We start from the raw sequence: 22361 nt of genomic DNA, 5'->3' as shown, positions 1-22361 counted from the left end.
TAAAAGGGCAATATAAAAGCCTGTGTGCTGTATGGATTAAAAGAGCAGACATGTTTATAGCCTGATAACAATGGAGTACTCTGGCAAAGATTAGAAGTCTCAGATTTCTATATCCAGATGATTTTATTTTTGGAGTCCATTTGGTGGTTTTAATTTTTTTTGGCTATTGCAAAACCATCATAGGTCTTAGCTGTTGCAAAACAGGAGGAGGAGGAGGAAGACGTTGCTTGGAACGGGTGCTCTGCGCTTGTATTTAGGCGGCGTTCACAGGCGTTGCTGGTCTCTGAGTACAGTGAGGGGAATGATGCTCCCTCCTCGCTGCCTGGCAAGGGGGATGGGCTGCTACTGTGTCACTTAATAGTGCCAGCTGTGAGGGGCATGGACAAGCTCCGATGACATTTCTGCCCAGCCCCAGGAAGGGAATCGCTGAGGTGAGGAGCGGGAGGATTGTAAAGTGGAGCCCTATGGAGAGGAGGAGGGGTATCTTCAACACTTTAACCAGGAAACGGACTCGAGGCAAAAAGAAACGGAGAGGCAAGCAAACTCTTATTTCAGCCAGCAATCTATTGTGTGCTCTGCTCTGGGGAGGGCTTGCAAGTTGGAGCTAAACCAAAACACTGATTCTGCTTTTTAGGGGGAGAGGTGGGGGGGACTTTACCTGGCACATCACCCTTATTCTATCTGCTGCTTCTCCATTTCTCCTGCCTGGACTGAAGATGCTTTTTTTTAAAAAGGGAGGCCAGAAAGTCAGGGGAGCATTGTGGTGTGCACATGAGCTTGCTGGGGAACTCATGCAACTCTGCATCACACTGAGCAGACTGTTAATCTTCAGTGCAGTGCTGTGTCCTTTGTTACAAATTAGACCTGAACTAACTGTCAGGTATGTGGAAGCACCCACAGCAATGAATGTAGTTGATGCTGTGCTCTCTGTGGTGTTGTCTGTCTTGGTCTTTTGAATCTCCTTTTAGGGGGGAAACCTGAAGTCTGACATAATATACCAGCAACATTGTGGGCATCCTGAGTGTAGTTCAGGGGTAATTCACCTGAAGATGCTTATGGGGGATGGAAAGCTGAGGGGGGTTAAAGTTTGGGGTATTTTTTACCCTCCTGACTGTGCCTGAAGGGAATATAGTAGCAACCAGACTACCCAGAACCCTTTTAAGGCTTTTGATTAGTGGGAGCTGTTTCCTCTGTCTTTTTTCCTCCTTGCCTTCCTTCTTTCTTCCCTCCTTCACTGTTACTGAAAACTTTCCTTCTGTGCAGTGCCTAATCCTGGGTGAGCATCACTGTGGGAGCCATGGCGACTCCACCCCTCCATCCAAAAGGGGATATCCCCCGGGCTTGATCTGCTCTAGCTGTAAAAGAACACGTTTGTTTGACCTTGGTTACTTCCTAGACCAAGGAATTTATCACCCTTTTTTTTTTTTTTTTGGTCTTAATAGGAACTCTGTAACCCTTAAACAAGCTTCTGTTAAAACAGTCTCTTAATTGTATATGTTGCACCAGCCACTGTAGTGACAAAGAAATCCTCCTGCAGGGAGTACCTTATCTGAAGCAGGACATTGTAAATGGCATCCTGAAGTCCTGCTGGGGCTTGGTTATGGGAGGACAAATACAACAGTCCAGCAAGATAGGTTATAAACCCACTTTTTTTGGAGCCAAAGTTGTGGAGGTGGAATTGAAGTGCTGCTTCTCTAGGTTTCATGGCAAGGGCACTCCCTGGAACATGGTCTCTGGCTCAGGCTGGGTGGCTTACAGTAGGGTGGTTGCCAGCCTGTGCTCCAGCCTGGCCCTCTCCTTGTTCCCAGCAGGGACGTGTGCATTACAGGAGCACCACCCCGTCACCAAGCCAGCATTGGATTTTGTGGGATTTTGTCTTTCCTCCCATGTAAAGTGTCTAGGAGATTGGAGAACAGAAGACATTTGACACATCTATTGAGCAAGTAACTTCCTTCATGTCCCCTGCTCCTTTTGCCACTGTTTGGTCCATCCTTTTACCTTCTTTCCAACACACTGAATGCTCTGCTGATGCACATGAGGCCATGACAGCTTCTGTTTCTGCTTAGAAAACTGGTATTTATATTAAGACTGAAACTCAGTAGGGGTTGTAGGTGTTACTTGCTTAAATAGATTGAAGGAAAGTGATCCTGCTGCCCCATTCTGGAACAGAGAAGGGACTATGGGAAGCAGAGTGAAACCCAGGAAAGCATCCCATTGCGCTCTATGTAACGCAATTAGCAGTGGTTTAAACCAGAACACACAAGTCAACTGAATACGATGCTGATTTGGAACGAGCAGCTATGGTGAAAATTTTTATTACAAATTTCCATTTTGTCAGTTCTTGGTCTTCTCCCCCTGCTCCTGGCCCTGGTTCAACTATCTATGGAAAAGCTAAATCTCTTTAACACGGACTTCTAGAGGAGATGACTCCTCTCTAAAGAAAATTAACCTATGTAACCTGAGGAGAGTTAGAGGCACACTCAGGGAGCATGGAAGTCTTCTAATTTTCTAGATTTCTTAAATCTGGTCCAAAGGGAGGCACTGAGATAGCGTTTCCTTTCAGGAAATGGTTGAATTAATTGCTTTTTGTTCTAGGACTTTCATTTCACAGGATGCTGTTTTAATGGCTGATACATTCTTTACCTCTCTTGGCAGGGATGCTAATTATTTGTCTGTAAAATCACTTTGCATCTTCATCCCCAACGCATAAGAACGTGCTGCATTTGGAAATACAGCGCTGAGTTGTCAGTCCCTTGACTTGTCTGGTGGGCAATTTCAGACCATGCTGCTTCCTTCCCATTTCTTCCCGCCAATTTGTCATCAGAGATTCAGGAGACCTGGAATCTGCTCCTGGCTCTGCCCCCGTCATGTGAAATGGGACTTTCAGCACATCATACATCTGCTCCTGTCTCCCCTTTCCATCTCTGTCTTAATTTAGGGAGACAGGAACTGCCTCTTGATATATAAAATGTGTAATAATGCTGCTGGCCCGAGCTGCTCTGCCCTAATACACGTTGCTGTAATTCAGGAAACCTGTAAAATAATTTTGCATTGAGGTATGTTGGCTCTTAGACAGAAGGTTGGAGGTGCATTTCACTGCGGCCTGACACTCTGAGGACTCTGTAAATGCAGGCAAGTTAAGAAATCTTGATGTCTTCAAGGTTTTGCATGACTTTGGAAAGCAGTTTCCAGGCAGAGCACGGCCAGTGTGTGGCTGGGCTCGGGAGCACAGAGGCCCCATCTGCACTGTTTACGTTGCACTGGGGAGCCAGGATGCGTCTCGTAGGGCGAGCGCGGTGCGAGGAGCTCTCCCTCCACGTCTGGCACGGCGGGCAGTGTGCCTGCCTCAGCTCCACCCCGAAACACACCATTCCGCTTTGGGGTGGAAAAGTCAGAAATCAAAGAAAAAAAACCCACCCCAAGACGAAACTGCGGGAGTGTGAGGGAAGGGAGGAGAACGGTTATTTGCAGCTCCTTTTGCTCTTATTTTTGCTCTCATTAATAAACGTCCCTGCCAGCCAAAAGCCCTTGGTAAGAAGAGAAACCAAACCACCGGAGAGGTTGGGTCCGAGGGCTGCAGGGAGGCGCGGCAGGGCGCTGGGGAGGGGGCGGCTGGAGCGCTCCGTCCCGTCCCGTCCCGTCCCGTCCCGTCCCGTCCCGTCCCGTCCCGTCCCGTCCCGTCCCGTCCCGTCCCGTCCCGTCCCGTCCCGTCCCGTCCCGTCCCGTCCCGTCCCGTCCCGTCCCGTCCCGTCCCGTCCCGTCCCGTCCCGTCCCGTCCCGTCCCGTCCCGTCCCGCGTGGAGCGGCCGTGCCGGGGGAATGCGGAACTGCGGCGCGGGCGGGAGGGAAAGCGGCCGTGTTCGAGCGAGGAGCTGGCGCTCGGGCTTTCTTCTTCTTCTGTTTCAAGTAAACACACTTCCCCGCCCTCCCCTCTCTCCCTCCACCCCACCTCCCTCTCTTTCAGTCCCGCTCATGTGTTTCTATTTAAGGGCTGCAGTGCAGACGAATATGATTGGCATCTACAGCCCCCTCTTGACTTTCAGCTCAAGCCTTTAGAGTGGAGAAGGAGCTGAGCCGCCAAGGGGAGAGCTGGGTTTTTTTTCCCTTTGGGTTTACTGGGGGGATGGCTCAGCTGTGGATTTATTCTGCTTCTGCCCAGGATTTTTCTCTTTGAATGGGAGCAAGGATTGTGGAAACCATGTTGGGAAGAGGTTTATTTTCCAAATCCATCATGAGACTTTGCATCTAATTCACTGTTTTCGGCTCCTTTTCATAGTTTTTTTTTCCTCCCCTTTTTTCTTTTTCTTCTCTCCAATGTCCCTCTGTGCTGCTGGGTTGTGGGCCAGAGGAGGCTGTTTCTATATGGCCAGCCATTTGGGGATATGCTGCGAGCCAAGGTTGTTTGCTGATTCGCTTGGCTCTGACAAGTCGGCCTGTCGTGAATCGGATGGACGGAGGTCGCTCTCAAGGAGCCATGGCTGGAAGCTGGCTTACAGCTTGCTTTTTCCCTTCCCCAGGTGCTGATGCTAGCTCTGAACCCATGATCCTGGAGCAATATGTGGTGGTGTCCAACTATGAGAAGCAAGAGAACTCTGAGATCAGCCTCCAGGCTGGAGAGGTCGTGGATGTCATAGAGAAAAACGAAAGTGGTAAGAATACGTTTGCTGCTTTTCCTTCTTCCAGTGGATGAGTTTTTTGTACGTGTTCCTCTTCTTTCAGTGTCCTCATCACTACTTGTAGCTCTAAGTTAGCTCCATCTGCTACAGTTACTGTGTCTGGCTGAGGATGTTGAAGTTTCTGAATGTTGTTTTGGGCTGGGGGCCAAATGTTGCCTTCTGCTGTAAGAATGTTTCATAGGTTGTGTGTGTTAATTAGCCAAAGTATGCTAATGGAAAATGAAGGTGAAAGAGAGAAGGATCTGCAGCTAATGAAGCTGATGTATAGTAGACTGATACCGTTGTCCTGCTGTCTCTTCAAGTATCTGTCAGCATTTCCATTACTAACTCCCTCTTTGGAGGATTTATGAGATGCGTGTTTAAAAATTGCTGGGGATGAAACTTGGCTTGACAGCTTAGCCCATGGCCCAGAGCTCGGTAAGGAGGGGAGAGAATATGTGTAGATAAATGTATGGCCATGCACCGTTTCAAAACTTCTTGTAGAAGTGTTAATTGGGGAATTTTGAGTCAAAGAGGCAGAAGGTGTCATGTAAAAGCAAGATAAAGTCCCTTCTACCATCCGTGGAACAAGCAGCTTCCACTTGGAAAATGAGATTTTTGGCAAGTGTTTGTATAGATGTGTTTTGTGTACTTTAACTCTTGACTGCCTGGCAGCCTTGACTCAGGCTGCACAAATGCAGGAGACTGTGCACATATGAGTGGCTGGAGCGGGTTAGCAGCTGGTTTGAATAACTGCCTGTCTTCGGCAGCTCCCCCTCCTCCCCTCCAGCGCTCCTTGTGTATTAATCCAGAGCTGGTGTCCAGGACTGGTTTCCAGCCCACTCGTGACTTTTATGTGTCTTCATCCAGAGGATCTGCTGGCATTTGGAGCCATTCAAGCAAAGGCTTGTATCGTGGTAGCTCCACATGCAGGAGTCTGACTGACTGGCTCTGGAGTGTGCTGGACATGCCAGAGCTCACAGGAACCAGGACGCCCTGATCTGGGACCCAATCCATGTTGCTGAGCTCTGAGTCAGGTTATCCCCAGTGATGACCATTCATTGTGTTTTGTTAGGAGTTGTTTTTTTTCTTTTAATGGAGTGGTCATTTTTCTGCTGTATGAAAGCCTAATCCTTGTTTTGCTCAAACTGATGCAGTTATTTGCTGGCCAGTGATTTAGTGTGGCATCCAAAAGGACGGTGTGTGGAAATGCACTGGCTAGTGTGAACAGAAATGCTTGTCTCCTGGGCACTGCCAGTATCACTTGCAAAACTAGTAGAATGCAAAATGCTCATCTGTTCCACTTCAAAGCAATCATTATGACTGAAGGGGGAAAAACATCTCAATGACTTCAACTGTGTCTGGACTAGTGGACAAGCATCCTTCCTTCCAAGCCTAGGGGCTTCTCATTGTCAATAGTGAGTGTTCCTGCTGTCAGAACAAGCCTGGTTGTTGTGGCGACTTACATTAATATCCATTATATCCCTGCCTTGGATAATGACTTATGGAGCCAAGGGAGTTGGGCTGTTAAATAATGCAAGAAGTATCTGGATTCCAAATTACAGTTCCTTTGTGCTTTCTTTTAATGTGATCTCTCTGTCTTGTACAGTTCACATCATATTGTGTTGAACTGCATGGTATGTGGGCATATAAGTGGAGAGCGTCAGGGCTGGGATTTAACTAGTGGGTCCAGAAATGTGGCTTTTCCAGGGAAACGTCCTTGAGCTTGAGTTACAGTTCTTAAGACCATATTCTGATGCTTAATAGTCAAATTTCTTAATGTCCATGTAAATAGGGAAGGAAATCTGAATCCCTGAACTCCATGCTATGATCTAGCCCTTTGTGTGTGTATATATATATATATATATATATATATGTATAAAATCAAGGTATGGATATATATTAAAAAGAAAAAACAACTGAAATGCTAAGTCACCCATTGGTGATGGAATGCATCGTTTGCTTTGGATTCTTGTCTTAAACTGTTCTGGCAAAGAAATTATGTGCTAGTTATTCCAAGAACAGGACTCCAAACATGTACTCTCACCGTCTCCTAGGTTAAGGATACCACAGGAATTACTTTAATACTATGACTTTTTGTCTCTTCAGCTACATCTGAACCTATGAATGGCATGGAATGAAGCTAGCAAAAGTTTCTCAAGTGTCAGCTTTTGACACTTATATGTTGTTTGAATTAGGGTATCTCAAGCCTAGAAGATGTGGTTATGACTTCTAAGAACATGGGGATATACTTTCCAAGAAAATAAAATCATTGGACTATGTACATGTGTAGTAATTCATCTGACTTTATGGCTGTGTTGGCTTGGTAAGTGCTGTGAAACTATAGCTATGATAAATGAAACTTGTTGTCCTGATTCAGACAAACCAAAGTGTTATGGATGTGACCTGCATGTGTTCAATGAAAGGAAGGAATCATGACTAGACAACTTGTTAACTGTGTGGCTGAGAAGCCCCATCAGACTGGACAGTGTGCATTGGACCTGCTGCTGGGCCAATCTCTCAAACTTCTTTGTGTGTGTATGTGCCTATAATGCATATGTCTGGTTTGGGGTTTTTTAACTCTACATTGGAGAAGGTAGATATGAACAGGCACAGATGACTGCTTGATTTTAAAACCTTGCCTGAATAGGATTGCCTGCTAATGCCTAGGGACACTTAAATGCTGCTTTTGTTTCCTGGAGTGGGAAAAACCTTAACTTGGCTCTGTTGCATGGCTTTGTAGGGAAGAAACACCTTCTCTTTACTGGTCACATAGCCCATGACATTTTACACAAGGAAGCTCAAAACTCATTTTCAAACAACGGTGCCTGTTTTGTGTCCCGCTGGATATTTTCTTCTGGACACTTCTAAGCCCTAAGCTAGAGTTAACATCTCCAATGTTTGCTTCCAAATCATGTATCCCCCTGATCAGGAAGGAAGTTCTGTTTTCAAAGGCCAATGTAAAGAGGTAAAAGGGGAAAAAATTGGTATTTGAGTTATTGAAGTATTATCTGGTTATCATCAAGCTATGTTAACTTCCTCTTAAGTGCATTGCATTTACTATATAGTGTTATTCAGTGTTACTTTTCCCATATAAGAGATGGTATTTAAGGCATCTGGCAGGCAGATACGTGCAAGCCCATTTGGTAGGGCCTTGTCTCATACTTAGGTTTTTTTCTTTCACTAAAGGAGTTGGATAAAGTTGTCTTCATTATTGTGCCAATGAAAGTTATGACTTTGGACATCATTTTAAGTTGAAACTTCTGTTCAGTATTATGACTTAAAAGCAAGGTCAGTGTAGCATATGTGGTGAAGAATTTCTGAAACCCTTCATCTCTGTTATGAAGCTCATGGGTCACTGTAACCTGACTGTTGCTGCAATTGCCACAGAAGCAAACCTTGCTAGACTGAAAGCATGTAGGTTTTCTATACTTTAGAACAAATTACTTACTAATGTGCCAACTCTCAGACTTCATCACTTGTTTTGCAGCAATACCTATCTTGGCTCAACAAAAATTGTCCTTCAGGCCTTAATTCTGGTTCTATGAGCAAAAGTCCCACAGTGTGCGTGATACATCCAATGGATATCTGTCTCTTTCTTTTTCCTCAGCTGAGGAGGAAAATCTACATGTAGCAACAGACACATATCAGAAGAAAAATGGAGGTTTACAGTCTCTACAGATGGTGTCTGGCAACAGACTGCAGTTACAGGACTTGTGTTCCTTGCTGGAAGTGACTGTGATTTGTTTAAAGGCACTGTGTAACCAACCTGCACTGTCCAACACTATGTAAACATTTCTGAGGTGTTTCAGAATAACAATATGAATAATTGACTGGAGTCTTGTCTGTCCAGTACATAGGCTTCTTTTTAAACTTTCACTGAAAAAAATTGTGTGGAACAACTTAAAAATCTCTTTCTGCTGCAGAAAAAGAAATGTTGTGACTTTAAAGCAGGAATTCAACACAGATTTCCTTAAGGTAGAAAAGGGGAGGCACTGGGCCAGGGCAACTCACTCCCTGCCAAGTTTTGCGTGGATGTGGCTTGGAAAGATCAAGCTACAAACGGTGTGGGCAGGGTTTGTGATGGAAGAGCTGCCAGAGGGTGAGGTGTCCAGGCGCTGCAGGCACCTCTGCCTCCGCTGCTGCTCCAGGCGCTTCTCCCTCACAGCCCCTGGGAGCTGTGTCTGCGCTGGAGGAGGCATCGTGGGATGGTGTTTTCAGCTGGGCTGAGCAAGACTGTAGCCATTTCCTTTGCAATTACATAACTGCATACCAATTCCCAGTATTATGTTACATGCAATACGTAAAACAAAGCTATTACAGCTAAGTGTAACTTTATCAGGACCCAAAGGGATCTGAGGGAAGGGAAGCTGCTCCACTCGCCTTAGCCAAGATGTGGGACATGGCACTAAAGCATCACCATAAGGAGAGTCTCTGTTCATCTGTGTGCTCTGGGTTAGGGTGCTTGAAGCTTACTGGTTGTCTACACAGTGCCAGGAGGCTGGTGTGTGCCTGGCAATGTGTACTGCAACACTATTTGGTTTCACTTGTGCTGCTCACTGGCTGCAGTCATGATCTAGGAGAGGGTCAGAGAAGGCCCAGCTCTCTTGAGTGTCTGACTCCTGGGAGTGCACTGGCTTCTGTATTGCAAACTCCTCTTTAGATTGAGGGCTCTTTGAATTAGTCTTCTGCCTCTTCATGGGAAACACAGCATCCTTTATTTAAAGGTGTCACTTTCCAGAGTGAAGTGGTTTTATTTGATACCAAACTGGAACAAGTCTACCTTTATGGTTAACTACTGCATCTTGGCTAAAGAAACAGAGGAATGTGGTTTTTGCAGCTTGTGGATCAGTCTTTCATCCCTCTATCCCCTCTGCCATACCTGTTTTTGCAAGAACCGTTGATTTGGTTTTTTGGCTGGCCAAAACCGAGTACACTTGTGTTAGAATAAACAGATAAGTGACATGCTAGCAGATTCCTAAGCTTCAGTTGTAGATGTAGCTCTACACCAAATGGCAAGTGCAGTTGCCTTGTTTGTTTATGAGTTGTCCTTAGTTTTGCATCCACTCCTTGGATGTGTTGCCAGACACAGTATGCCAAATTGCCAACATCATGCTTTATTTCAGGTGCTGGTATTCCCTGGAAAGCTCGTTCTTTCCTTTCAAAAGGTTTCAAGAGAAGGCAGTCCATCAGATGCACTGCAGGACTTGGTTTTTGTTTTTACATTCAGCCCTGCCCTGCTGTTTGCTTTGAGAAAACTACTTCAGTTCTCTGCATTTCCATTTCTACCTAGCATGGCTGTGTATTTGAGTTTTAAACCTTGTAAGAGGCTGTGATCATGATATAAAAAGTAAATACTCCCTCATATAACAGCCCTTTCTCTTCATCAGTCCTTGAGCTGTGCCCGGAATTTGAGGAGGAGAAGCAAACACTTGTGTAGGTTGAACACCTTTCCTCTAGCCCCAGTGGCTTTATCCCAGAGGATGGGTTTAGGTGAGCAGCTACCACGAAATACCTGGAATAACTTGTGTTAACTACTCCTCTATGCACCAGTGTTTGTAACTTTCAGCAAGCAGAACTGAGTTCAAGGAAAAACCACCTCGAACTCCTTCATCAAAAACAAAGGTTTGTAGGCTCCAGTACCCTACTCTGAAGGCAGCGCTGTCTTGCTGTGCATCCTGCCTTTCTGGGACTGTCACCAGCCCTGCAGCAAAGGATACTTGATCCACTTATGAATCAGTTCCTGTCTTGCAGCAGTTTTCTGCCCAGTTTGTGTATGAAGGCAGACAAACATAGCCATCTGAGGAGGCAGGGTGGGTAATTAGGAATTTTTGGCTAGGAACGTTGTTTAATGTCCTAAAAAACAGTGTTTGTAGAAGATTCCATCCAAACAGGGACAATGCTGGCAAAGCAGAGGTACTTTTCTCTTCCAAATGTTTGCAGCTCAGGGGCTGGAGAAGGGTTTCTCTGTGTGGGCAGTATCAGACATCTATGGTGAGGGTAAAGATGTTCAATGACACTTGTTTGTTTCACTGCAACAGTGTCTTCGGCTTCAGGATTTTTGGAGGTGGTGATAAAGGTTTGTTGTCTTCTTGCTTTGTTTTGCAAAAGTATAAGCAAAGGATCCTCTTGGTGTGCCTGGTTGTAAAGGATAGGCTTTATTTTCAACTTTAGCTGTCTGGAAGCTGGTGTCAATGGAGGAAACCTGAATGCCTTGTTTTAAAGTAGTCAATTGAAATGGGGGCAAGGGAGTATTGATAGGCTGGACAGGAACACTTAGACTAATCCAGTCTCTGTGCTGGCTCCAGGGGAAGCCTGAGATAAGTTTAGAGCTGAGAGAGGTAAAACTGGATCAGATGACTTGCTCTAGCCAAGTTCTCACTGGAGATCAGCTCCTTTCTGAGAACACAATGCCTGACCAACCCTGCAAATAGGCACTCCCTCTTCCAGTGGCCTGTTTGCAAAACGTTGAATGGATGGAGAGAATTGATACTCGCACCACAAACAGCCGGGTCAGCAGGAGATGAGGAGGAGCCCTCCTTCCTCATGTCTGGCCCCTGGGAGCCCAAGGGTGGGGTGACACTAATGACTTTAGCAGCTGTACTAAGCTGGAAGCAGCCCTTGACAGCCTACTCTGACCTCTCTGGTGATTCTGTTTTGTAAACTATTTGCTGACCCCTTTTTTTTCTAATCTGATTAGATTTTTTAAAAGGTGCTTCTGCAAGGGTAAGGAGGTGGTGGCTGCTTTCTTTTTCTGACTGTTCAACTTTCAGCAGGCAAAGGATGTTGATATGACTGAAGCCTTTATTTGAATTTTGATAATTGGACTTAGATTTAATGTGCCCATAAAGGAAGCACACCACAAGATTCCTGGAGGGGTTACCCCTGAGTTGCAATTCAAGGCTGCCCTGTACATGAACAAAAAGCTGGGACTTTAGTTTCTAGGCTTGCCTATTGTGTGAGCATCACCACACCAGCATCTCAGCTGGTTTTGGGAGGCTGCTGCATAAAATGAAATGCTTGAATTATGAATGTATTGTGGTATCTTGTGATCTGCTATCTTGTGATGTATAAATGCTTTTCCCCTACCCTGCTTAGTATCTTACATGGCAAGTGACATTTGTTTCTGTGTTTAAGAGCTTGGAAGGTAATTCTCTATGCTGTAACCAAAGCAGGGTTGTTAATACTCTGATGTTTGTAGTTTCCCTCTGTCACAGAGGAAAGTTAGGTTGTTCTATGTTGCCAACTCTGAAATACCTGTGGTGTTGTGACCGTGCAAAGTGATTGAAGTGGGCTCCTGTTTTTCTGGTGGGAACACTTGTTCCAGCCCTGTGAAAAGGAGAGAGTGTGTCCATTTAATTGTTCTGTGACACTTCCATTTCTTCTGGGAAGTCCTTCTGCATTTCATAGACATCCTTGCTTGATTTTCCTTTGCCCAGCTTTGAGTTACAGTGCATGCTTTCTCCGACTTCTTGGTGACAAGCTCGTTATGAACACTTGAAATAATGGCTGTCTGGTAACTGTGCCCTTTGCAATGTTTAATTCTGCTGAAGCTTTCCTGGGACACCTCCAGCCTGCTCTGGAGCTCTGCTGGTAGGGATATTTTGCTGTCGAAATGGAGGAGTTGATTGGTGGCTTGTATTATCTGGGTCCCACTTGAGTTAGGAGCAGCTGAATGTCATATTAAAGTGACCTTCAGTGCATTCATAGAGCCTTGCTAAAGTTTACTGGTAGTGTTCTCCCTCAGATTCATCATGGAAATTTTCAGTGTAGTAAGAAATTAATTACTATTTTCCAAACAATGCTGCCTCATTTAATTCTCCTAAAGAGAGAAAAGAATTATTAACAAGTAATAGGGACACGAGATGCCATGGGGTCATAGTCCCCTAAAGCATTCTTGTCTATAATAATACCTATAAGATTCCCTCTATGTAGTGCTTACTTTTAAATTGTTTCAAAGGAACATTTCTACATATAGAGACAAAATAAAACTGAGTTTTCAGTTTGAAATCATCCCTCTGGAGCATATTTTTTCAAATGTTTTGGGCTATAGTTTGTGATTTATGTTAGTTTTTCAGTCTCATTCCCATTGGGGAACTGGTATTCTGACAGGGCTAGTTCAGCTCTGTGGGTCTTTTTCCTTTTTATGGAGACATTTGAAGTCCAACCACTTTGACTTTTGCATTCATTTGTCTTTAGCTGATGTTATATCTCTGTGGGACAGCTCTCCCCCACCTCTACATTTCCCTAAACTAAGGGGAAGAGCTTTTGCTCTAAATAGAAAGTCACCAGCTATATTAAATATGCATCTCCAAGGCTTGGTTTTTTCCCATCTGTTGTCTTTTAAGCATCCCACTGAAGTAAAAACAAGTTCAGTTTTAAACTTCCTTTCACCTGGCTTGATGTGGAACAAGATGCTACCCATTTAGTTCTACAGTTCTCTCTATTCTCTTAAGAAATGGGAATGGGAGCCAGGAGAGAAGAATTCCCCTGCCCTGCAAGACCTGGTGGAACACCACTTGCAGGGACAAAACCTTCACACAGGCAGGATTGAAAGAGGTCCCACAGGGTTGCCAGGTCAGTATGCATGGAGACTTTTCTTGTCTCCAGACAACAAGAAGTGCCATTCAAAGTGGGGAAAAGTCAAAGTCAGCTCTTGCAAAGATCACTTCTTATCTGCAACTGTATTGACTTCCCCATATCTGAGGATCTGAGACTCTTAAGACCCTCTCCAGGAGTATGAGAGGGAACAAATCTGTCTGAGTGAACTTCATGGTTGCTAGCTGGGGGCGTGAAATCTCTTCCAGGACTTGAGACAACCCTGTTTGACTGCTGGGGAGATAGTGAGATGTGACCACTGAAACAACAGACTTGAAGACTTAGTTGTGTGTGAAGGCAGTTGAGCCTTGAAGGAATGGGGCACATCAGTAAACATGATGAAACCAAGACAGCCAGCAATACTACCTTCAAGTTTGCTGTACAACACAACCAGGTACTCCTAAATAGTTGACTCTTCACCAGGCCTCTGAAATCTTGGATTCTAAAATTTCCAGCTGCCTGGAAGCACCTTCCTCTTTCCCTTCTCATTTAATCCTGCTGCACTGAGACTTCATACTCAGGCAGATAGTTAAATTCTCTGTGTTTCCACTCCATACCCTGTTTGGAGCACAGGATGGATGGCTGAAAAGGGAAAAAAAAGATCGTACAGCATCCCTTGTTGGAGCCTTTACTCATTACCTCCTCTGTTTATGCAGTCACTGCCAGTTTCAGGACCCTAAAATTTGCCCCAAGAAAGTGTTTCCAAGGAAAATCTACTTTTTGTATTAGGATACATAAACTTGATGATGATTGGGTTTCCTATATCAGCCAAACAGATCACCAGCTCAGCACTAACTACTACAGTAAACTACCTGAGGCCAAGAAGCTACAAGGATATTACTGAGACCTTCCAATAAGTCCTGTAGGTGCTTTCTGGGCTACTTTCCTTGGCTTGTGACTACCTATTTTAAAAAAAAAGCATTTTTTAAATAGGTTTTTGTTATACCAATGTTCCTGTTAAGAAAGCAAGTCAGTGAAATGGCTTTAAATAAGCCCTAAAAATACTAAAGCTGATACACAGTGAGTGATGTCTTCTGCTCTTTGTTCCAGTTAATCAAGAAGGCAATTATACACAAAGACTCTGGCTCTTGTGGTGGCTTTCAGGCCCATTTTTCAAAGTTAGCAAATAACTGATGGTGCTTTTTTGTTGTGTCAGATGAGGACAAGATTAATAAAGGATGGAAGAGATATTATTTTTTCCCCAAGCCTCACAGCAAATAAGCACTTCTAATAATACTTTGGCAGTAAAGTGGAAGCTGTAATCATTAGCAGACACATTTCAGCAACATAACTCCTTACTTTTGGTTTTCATGTTAAAAAGAGTTCCATTTCCCCCACAAACCAATTTCTTGTCCATCTTCAGATGAAGCAAAGCCTACAGAAGCAATTGTCTTGCTTAGGGGGTTTCATAATATGACCAGATTTAGGGGGTAACTTGACAGAGGGGTGTATGTTGGCTCTTCCCATCCTCCCCTCGGACTGGGACATCAGACTTTCCAGCATTCTTGATGGAGACTTCAATTATTTTTGTGGTAGAAAGACGTTGGCTCATAGCTGGATTAACTGGAGCAGTTCTGGAAGACACTGGGGATGAGATGAGCTCTCTTGGATCTCTATTGTGCTGGCTGGCTTCTCATTACTGTTTTTATTGGCCAGTGTGGGGTTTTGAATCTTGATACTGTGTGACTTCATCTGAATATTTCACATGCAGTGGGATATCTCTTTATTTCAAATGAAGCTGGACTGCAGTTATATTGGCAATGTAGTCAAGCTTCAGCTTGGTGATAATGTCAAGTATTTCCCAGACCTTGCTTGAGTGCATGTCTCTGTCTCCACACGATGCAAGCGTGTGCTGGAAAGCCCTAGCCTGTTGCTTTGAAAAGTTGTTCTAATTCTGTTAGCAGAACTGTCTCCTGCTGATCTTTTCCATTCTCCTGTCCGTGCACACACCCTTTCTGGTAAGTGTGCTGATGGGCTTTAGTGCAAGCATCTCAGTGATTGGAGGGTGAGGGCAGTGCTGAGTGAACTCATACTGCAGACCTAGCTTCACTTTGCTCCTCTAATAATACAGCTGCCATATGTTTGCCTAGAAATCCCAGACTGGTTTGATATTTGGATAAAAGAGAAAACAAGTTGTTGCTTTTTCATGATTAGCAGCAGCTTGACTAGCTAGACTAACACTGGCAGGCACATGTCTGCACTGTCTGACAAGTGTAAGATAACACCTTGATGATTTGATGGCCAGGTCTTGAGGCACTATGCTGACTTGAAAATGTTGACCATATGTGCAGGTGAAATGTATCCTTCCTGAAAGACAATAGCTCTTAGGGAGTCTTAAGTGGCAACATACAAAACCTGGCAATTGGAGTTAACAAATTTCAGTGTTCTGAAATTATTGCAGTAAAATAATGGAAGACCTGAATGCAGTCCCTACTCAAACATGATGGGGGGGTGCAGGGTAAATCTCCACACAGTGGTGACCTCAGGATTGGAAGAACACCTGAATCATTGGCTTGAACATTGGTAAATTAATTAACAGCACTTTAATCTCCTGTGTGGCGTTTTATTGCATTTGGATGTTACTTGAGGTCTCATTGCATAAGGAAAACCTGAGCTGCTTGGAGAGACTTGACCCATTTGTCTGAGCTGAGTATAGCTGGAGATTCAGGATGGGTAATGTGAACCTGGGAAGATCCATCACTGACCATCTGAAACCCTAGGATTAAGGCAAATTTATTCAGTGCTCTGGAAACCACTTTGAAGAATCTACATTTCCTGGTGTGAGCAGGGGAAAGACTGTGCACACTCTCTCATAAGAGACAGGGTGAAGCTTGCTTGGTTTAGCCTAAAGATGAGATCAGGAATGTGAGAGTTTCTTTGAGGTTTTGTTCTTAATCCTGACTAAAATTCCTTACTTACCCAGAAGGGAGCTCTCTGCAGACTATGAAGAACCAAAATTATGGATGGCTGTGGGCTCGGGGCAAGCATGCAAATTATTCCCTTGCTTCAAGTAGACCTTCTGTGACCAAAATGCCCTTGAATAAAAGTAGAATGACCAGAAATGGGATGCTATTTCCATTGCCAGGCAAATGAGATAACTGAGCCCTTCAGAAAATGCCTTCTTTGCCTCCTGAGCACAGCCAACAGAACTGGCTCTTATACCAGCTACAAGTTAAATTACACACTTGGTCATTCCAGACGTCTTTGGTGTATTTTTGGAGGTGACTATACACTTCCTGGGCTGTTAGCCTGTTCGGCTGTTGGTTTTAAAATAAGAAATGAGCCTCTGAGGCTTGGCCTGTGAACCCTTTCATTCAACTGAGAACCATGAAGTGGAGTATCTCTCTTACAGAGTACTCAGGTTGAGAGCCAGCCACGTGAAAGGGTCTTGCTTTCCCTGTGCCACCCCAGAGTCCACCTTGCAAACAACCCTAAACAGAATCCAACATCCCCCAGTGATGATGCTGTCTGCAGAATGCACAGTAGGAACTGAGGGACTGAATGGTTCTGGGGATGACTTGCGAGATGCCTGCTGACTGTGGTTTAAAATTGGCTCAGACCACCTGGGATTGTTGTGTAGTGGCATTTGTGGGAAAATTCTGGTGGTTTCAGGGAAACTTCCATTACAGAGAAGATGTAGCCACCCTTTGCAATGCTATGACAGACGCCAACGTTGAGGTCTCCTTCTATGGTGTGCTTCAGTTGCACAAGGGCCTTTTTTCCACTGATTATGTGCAGACATGGGAGAGGCTGAGTGTCTGTGTGTGTCCTTGCTCTTGGCAAGTATGACTTGGGGGCAATATGGTAACAGGGATAAAAACAGTGACTGAACTAAACTGTACCTTAGCAATGACTGCAGGCTACCATGTGAGTTACTGTGGCTTCTGTAAAATGACAATGCCGTGTCCTTGGTATATCAGGAAAACCATCTGCTTCAGCTGAAGCTTGCCTAAACTAGTAACTCTCCTGTATATCCCAAAATCACATAAACCTTCCTTTATTTCTTCTTTGTCTCTTGTTCAAGCAGACTCCTAAGTGGACCATCAGACACACCCCAGGTAAATTTGGTAGAAACTTAACTGCACACAGGAGAGGAGTTCTGAAATGAGGATAACTGAGTGCAGGTGGAGATTAGCAACTTCCTTCCTGGGTATCATTTATTCTGCCACGTTTCTCTTTCCACTGATCTCCTATACCTTCTGTGGAGAATCCCATGTGATTAATGCCTTTTGATCTTTTGTGATAGCTAAATCCTCTGCTAATTTCACCTGTCAGGAGCATATTCTGATCTAAGAAAAGGTAATAAAGCATGTTCCTCAGTTTAAGGAAACAGCAATCCCGTGGTTCCATGGGATTGAAGTTTTGCCTTAACATCAACAGTGTGATGCTGAGGCATTTTTCTGTAGCCGTCTGAACCGTGTCTTCATCAGGTCTTGGTGGATGGACTAGAATTGCACTTATAAGGTAGAACTCTGGAGTCAGACTATCCATTGGTACACAGTGTTTGTCTTTCAAGTGAGTTGGCAGGAAAGTACCTCAATTGCTGTAGTTGAGCCTGACCTAGATTAGTAAAAGCAGCCACAATTTAAAGCGAATTTCACAACTATAGTCACCTCTGTTGAACTGGACCCATGACAGAGGTTGGAGCTGCTTGTCGTTGCTGAAGCTGAACAGTAACTCTTTCTGGGAGAAAGTGGAGTTGTAAAGGTCAGTTCCTGGAGATGGTAAAGTCTCACTGAATGCTTACCTATGGGCATCTTGCACTTTGGACAAACCACTTCCATCAGTGATACAACAAATTAGCATAGAAAGAATAGCAGAACACAGTATAACTAGTGATGTGAAGTTAACTCCTGTGCTTTTATTTTGGTGTTACAATCTCCTCTGGAATGTATCTGTAGCCTCAGCAATATCCAATTTGTAACAAGCCCTTTGCATGTTTCTGGAGAGTAAGGAGACAGAATCTGTTATGAGCAAGTCACTGTTTTCTTCCTTCTTAGATTTTAATGTGGGATAAAAAAAGAAAGATATAGGAGTGATTCATCCTAGAGGCTGTACTGTTAATCCCCTGAAGTTTATGTGAGCAGTATGTGGCCAGCATCCTTGAAAACACTCCACGTGCATTAGTTACAGGAGATGCCTTGTGGCCAGAAAGGCAGAGGAATGCTGAAGTGGCTTCTTTCTTGACATCTGCTGCTCCAGTGTATCCCTCTGTCATGCACCCCTTTATTACTTAACTTTTGCCTCCAGTGCTCACTTCTGGTATGGAGGAGGAAAATGAGTCGCCTAACTGGTCCATCTTTCTCTGCTCTTTTGCCACTTTACATTTAGGAATGCCAACACAGAGGCAGTGGTTGACTGGACTTACACAGTTTTGCCAGTGAATGGGTGTGAATAACAGCTTTACTCAAGTCAGCAGTAGTTCTTCATTTTAATTCTTATAACTGGGTGCCCAACTAGGCTTGATATTTATGTGCACCTTTCCTTCTTTCGATATGGGCCATATCAGGTTTCTGTTTTGCTGGGCAAGCACAGCTTCGTAAACTTCCCTGAAATGGCAGAGCCATACCTACTGTCACATGCTCATAATGGGATATTGCATGGGCATGGCATGTGGTACCCCAAGCCATGCAGTTGAAAACCAGTGGGCCCACAGTTGGACCTAGCTCCATTTGACAGCTCATGAAATTCGTAGCACAGCAGTAGCCAGGAAACTCCTCAGTGTGTAGGAGGCTGACTGCTGTTACGCAGCTATCCTGTTTTTGTTTCTCAGCTATCCAGGGCTGGAGAACTTGGAAGTAAATGCTGGCAGCAGCAAACCTTCTCACAAGACTCTTACTCGGTGCTTGGAGAACTGAAGTCACGTTATGAAGCCTAAATCCATAGTGGAATTTGATGACGTTGATTTAAGGGGTCCAAGAACATGGTAGAAGTACGCTTTAGATATAAAAATGTAAGATGTTCCCTAGTCAAGAACTGGGGACTCACTAGGCGAGTCTCTTGAGCAAGTGCTTTCAATTTGTATTTGGATGTTTGTCTGTTGTCTTGTGTTCCAAAGTTAGTAGTATCTTGTGGAATTTTTCCCAAAAGTGTTCCGAAATTACCATTTGAAGGCTGGTAGAACAGAACTGAGAGGTGGAGGACTTCTTGGTGTGACTGAGTAGGAGCTGAGGAGCTGGCAGCAGGGCAGACTTGCCATTTCTGCTCCAGACTGGTTTCTGAATAAGTGGCAGAGGCTCTGGAAAATCTAAGTGCAGTTCCTCATGGAAATGAGGAGCAGGCTTGGAGTGAAGTGGGAGCAGAGTATGCGATCTCCCTTCATAAAACTGGAGTTCTCAAGCTCTCAATTTGTCATTAATTGCCTTTTCCGTGCAACAGAAGGTCCTTGGTGGGAAGCAGTGGTATGAATACAATGAGTGTTTGCTGCAGTCGATTTTTATGCTGCATTCTGTGGTACATTTTGCTAATTATTGTCTCTTTTATTAGTTTTCTATAGCATTCACGGGAATAAGCTGTAAATGTCATATGGCTCCTGAACTACACTTAAACAGCTACACATGGGTTCAAGATGAGAAATTAGGTTTCCAATCCAGGCTTTCCCAAAAATAGGAGGAATGTGGGTTGTGTTCTGCCTAGTACTTTTTGTTTTGGATAGGAGGCTTTTGGTTATTGTCAGTTTTGGAAGGGAGGAAAGCTGTCAGATGCCACAGGATCTCAAATGCTCTTTGCACGGTGGCTACAGTCAGACACTGAAGTGTCAGGTTTGTGCTGAATTAGTGAGCGACTTCTTAATCATGTGACAGCAGCATCAGGGTTTCCTGGCAAAAAAAATAGAGAGTAAGCAAAAACAAGTGTATCCTAATAGAAATGCAAACAAATAACGTTTCCTGAGGTACAGTGCAGATAGCAAAAAGTTAACTTGTGGCCATCTTTCAGCTTCCAGCCTCCAAATCCCTACTGAAAACCTGACTTTTCCTTACAGTTTTAGGGATACAACTGTCCTCTTTCCCATCTACACCTTCTACCTTCTGCTTTTTAGAGGCTTTCTACTACTTTAGTGGACTACTTTTATAGTAGTCCACCTTGAACATCATGGATTTGATGCCTTTCAGTGGAATATGATGACAGACTTGCTTGTGTCCTTGATGCCCCACACTGGCTGAACAGCCTGTTGACTGAACAGAAGGAGTTCACATACAGGTCAAGGCTCCCTGTAGCAAAGGGAGGTGGTAGCCCTTTCTCCCCGAGGCTGAGTGATCTGAAGTGTGTGTCCTTAAGGGATGGGAGCTTACTATGGAGTGGCTTCTTTTCTTGTGGCATGTATCACAAGTCATGGTGGAAAATCTGGACGTTTACACTGATGGCTTTGGCATGCCAAAAGTGAGATTCCTGGAGCTCAGGATCTTCCTCTTCCTCTCTCTCCTCTTCAAAGCCTGAAAAACTAACAAAACCCCAACAACTGAACTGTGAGTGGGATAGGCATTGTTCCTGGCTTCTTTCCTGTAACTAGGTTATACATTTTTCTGAAAACAAAATAGAGCCATTCCTCCCATCCATCCCATATGACACCTCTCTCTACCCCTCAAAAACCTGAATGTTTGTCACAATGACTTCTGGACAAAGTTTGCCTTGTTGGACAAGCTGAGCTCAAGTTATTGTTGTACTGTGCCCTTTTCAAATCTCCCCAGAAAAAGGTGAGTAGCTGTGTGCTGCTTGTAGCAGCAGCTCTGAACCTGAGGAGTGAATGAGCAGAACCTCAGCTGGATGGATGGTCTGCTTGCAGCAAGTATTGCTTGAGCAGTAAGCTCCCATCTCCAGCCTTGCAGAGGCCACAGTTATGCTGTTGGACTACGCAGCCAGCAAAAAAAAATCAAGGTCCTAATGGAAAACTACTTGGAAGACTGAAACTACTCCTGCACATCTGTCCTCCTTTGGAAAAGGTATTACGTGCTGAAGTTATGAAATATTGTCGGAGGGGAAAGTGCTTTCTGCTTTCCAAAGATCCAAGAGCATCTAAGTGAACGTACAGGGGTCAGCATCGCATCGCAGAGTTTGAAGAGCCAAATACCATATTCTCCAACTGTGCAGAGAACATGAGCATGACTTTGCCAAAGACAGTAAGCTGATACCTACTGGCCAGGAGTTGATATCATTGCCCAGCCTCATCTAATTTTGTATTAATGTGAAAACCAAAGATATGCTCCGAATCCATGTGACTGGCCGCACAGAATGGAGCAGCACACGAAGATGTTTTAATACAGTTTACATCTGTCTATAGGTTTCTGTGCATTCCAATTAATTAATTATTGTGGATGTTATGTACCCATTTGGAATCCCACTCTGTTCATACTTAAAATTTAATTGTGTTGTGAAAGCACTGAGAATGTCAGGGGTTTTGGGGGGAGGGTTTTTGTACTGACTAGCCTAGCTTTGATGTACTTGCCAAACATCTGTGTGCTTTCTATATATTTTCCCCTTGCCTTCAGAAAAAGGATGGTTGCATTTATTTGTGGATAAAATACTGTGCTAGGAAGGACTGTAAATCTGAAGAGCTGAAAATTGTCAAGGGAATTTGTAGACAATAGTAACAGAGAATCAGGAATTACAACTGGTATGCAGTCTGGAAAAATTAATGTTCTTCAGAATCTTTTTTTTTTTACTGGCATGGAGACGTCTAGAAATTGGAAATCCAGCAAGGATGCTGATTTGGAAACTTGAAACCACTGCAAAGTGTGAATGTTGTGGTGAGAGTAGCACCAGGAGGACTGGAAGGTGCTGGAGTTCCTGGTCCAGGCTGTGCTAGATGGGCAAGAGCAGGTTCTTCTCCTCCTCTCCACTCTGCCCTGGTGAGGCCTCATCTGGAGTCCTGTGTCCAGTTCTGGGCTTCCCAGCTCCAGAGGGACAAGGAACTACTTGGAGAGAGTCCAGTGCAGGGCTACCAAGATGATCAGGGGACTGGAGCATCTTCCTTATGAGGAAAGACTGGGGGAACTGGGGCTGTTTAGTCTAGAAAAGAGAAGACTGAAGGGAGATCTTATTAATATTTACAAATATCTAAATGGTGAGTTTCAGGAGGTTGGGACATCCCTTTTTTTCTGTTGTATCTAGC

The 22361-nt window shown here is 44.4% G+C and overlaps 1 protein-coding gene across 8 annotated transcripts in view; it reads left to right on the top strand.

Moving 5' to 3' along the window:
- SH3PXD2A (SH3 and PX domains 2A) overlaps positions 1-22361 on the top strand; it is a 264938-nt gene that overhangs the window by 189084 nt on the left and 53493 nt on the right. For 5 of the 8 annotated variants that reach the window (XM_062000848.1, XM_062000847.1, XM_062000855.1 and 2 more), the window contains one exon: positions 4517-4648. In XM_062000848.1, coding sequence (XP_061856832.1) covers positions 4517-4648 — 132 coding nt within the window. Of the gene's footprint in view, positions 1-3872; positions 3906-4002; positions 4397-4516; positions 4649-22361 lie in introns of those variants that run through there. The other 3 variants (XM_062000852.1, XM_062000849.1, XM_062000851.1) reach the window with 3 other exon arrangements.

The sequence above is a fragment of the Colius striatus genome, chromosome 8 (assembly GCF_028858725.1).
Source record: "Colius striatus isolate bColStr4 chromosome 8, bColStr4.1.hap1, whole genome shotgun sequence".
Classification (NCBI taxonomy): domain Eukaryota; kingdom Metazoa; phylum Chordata; class Aves; order Coliiformes; family Coliidae; genus Colius; species Colius striatus.
The sequence above is the reverse complement of the archived record's forward strand: the minus strand, read 5'-3'. Positions and strand labels throughout refer to the sequence as shown.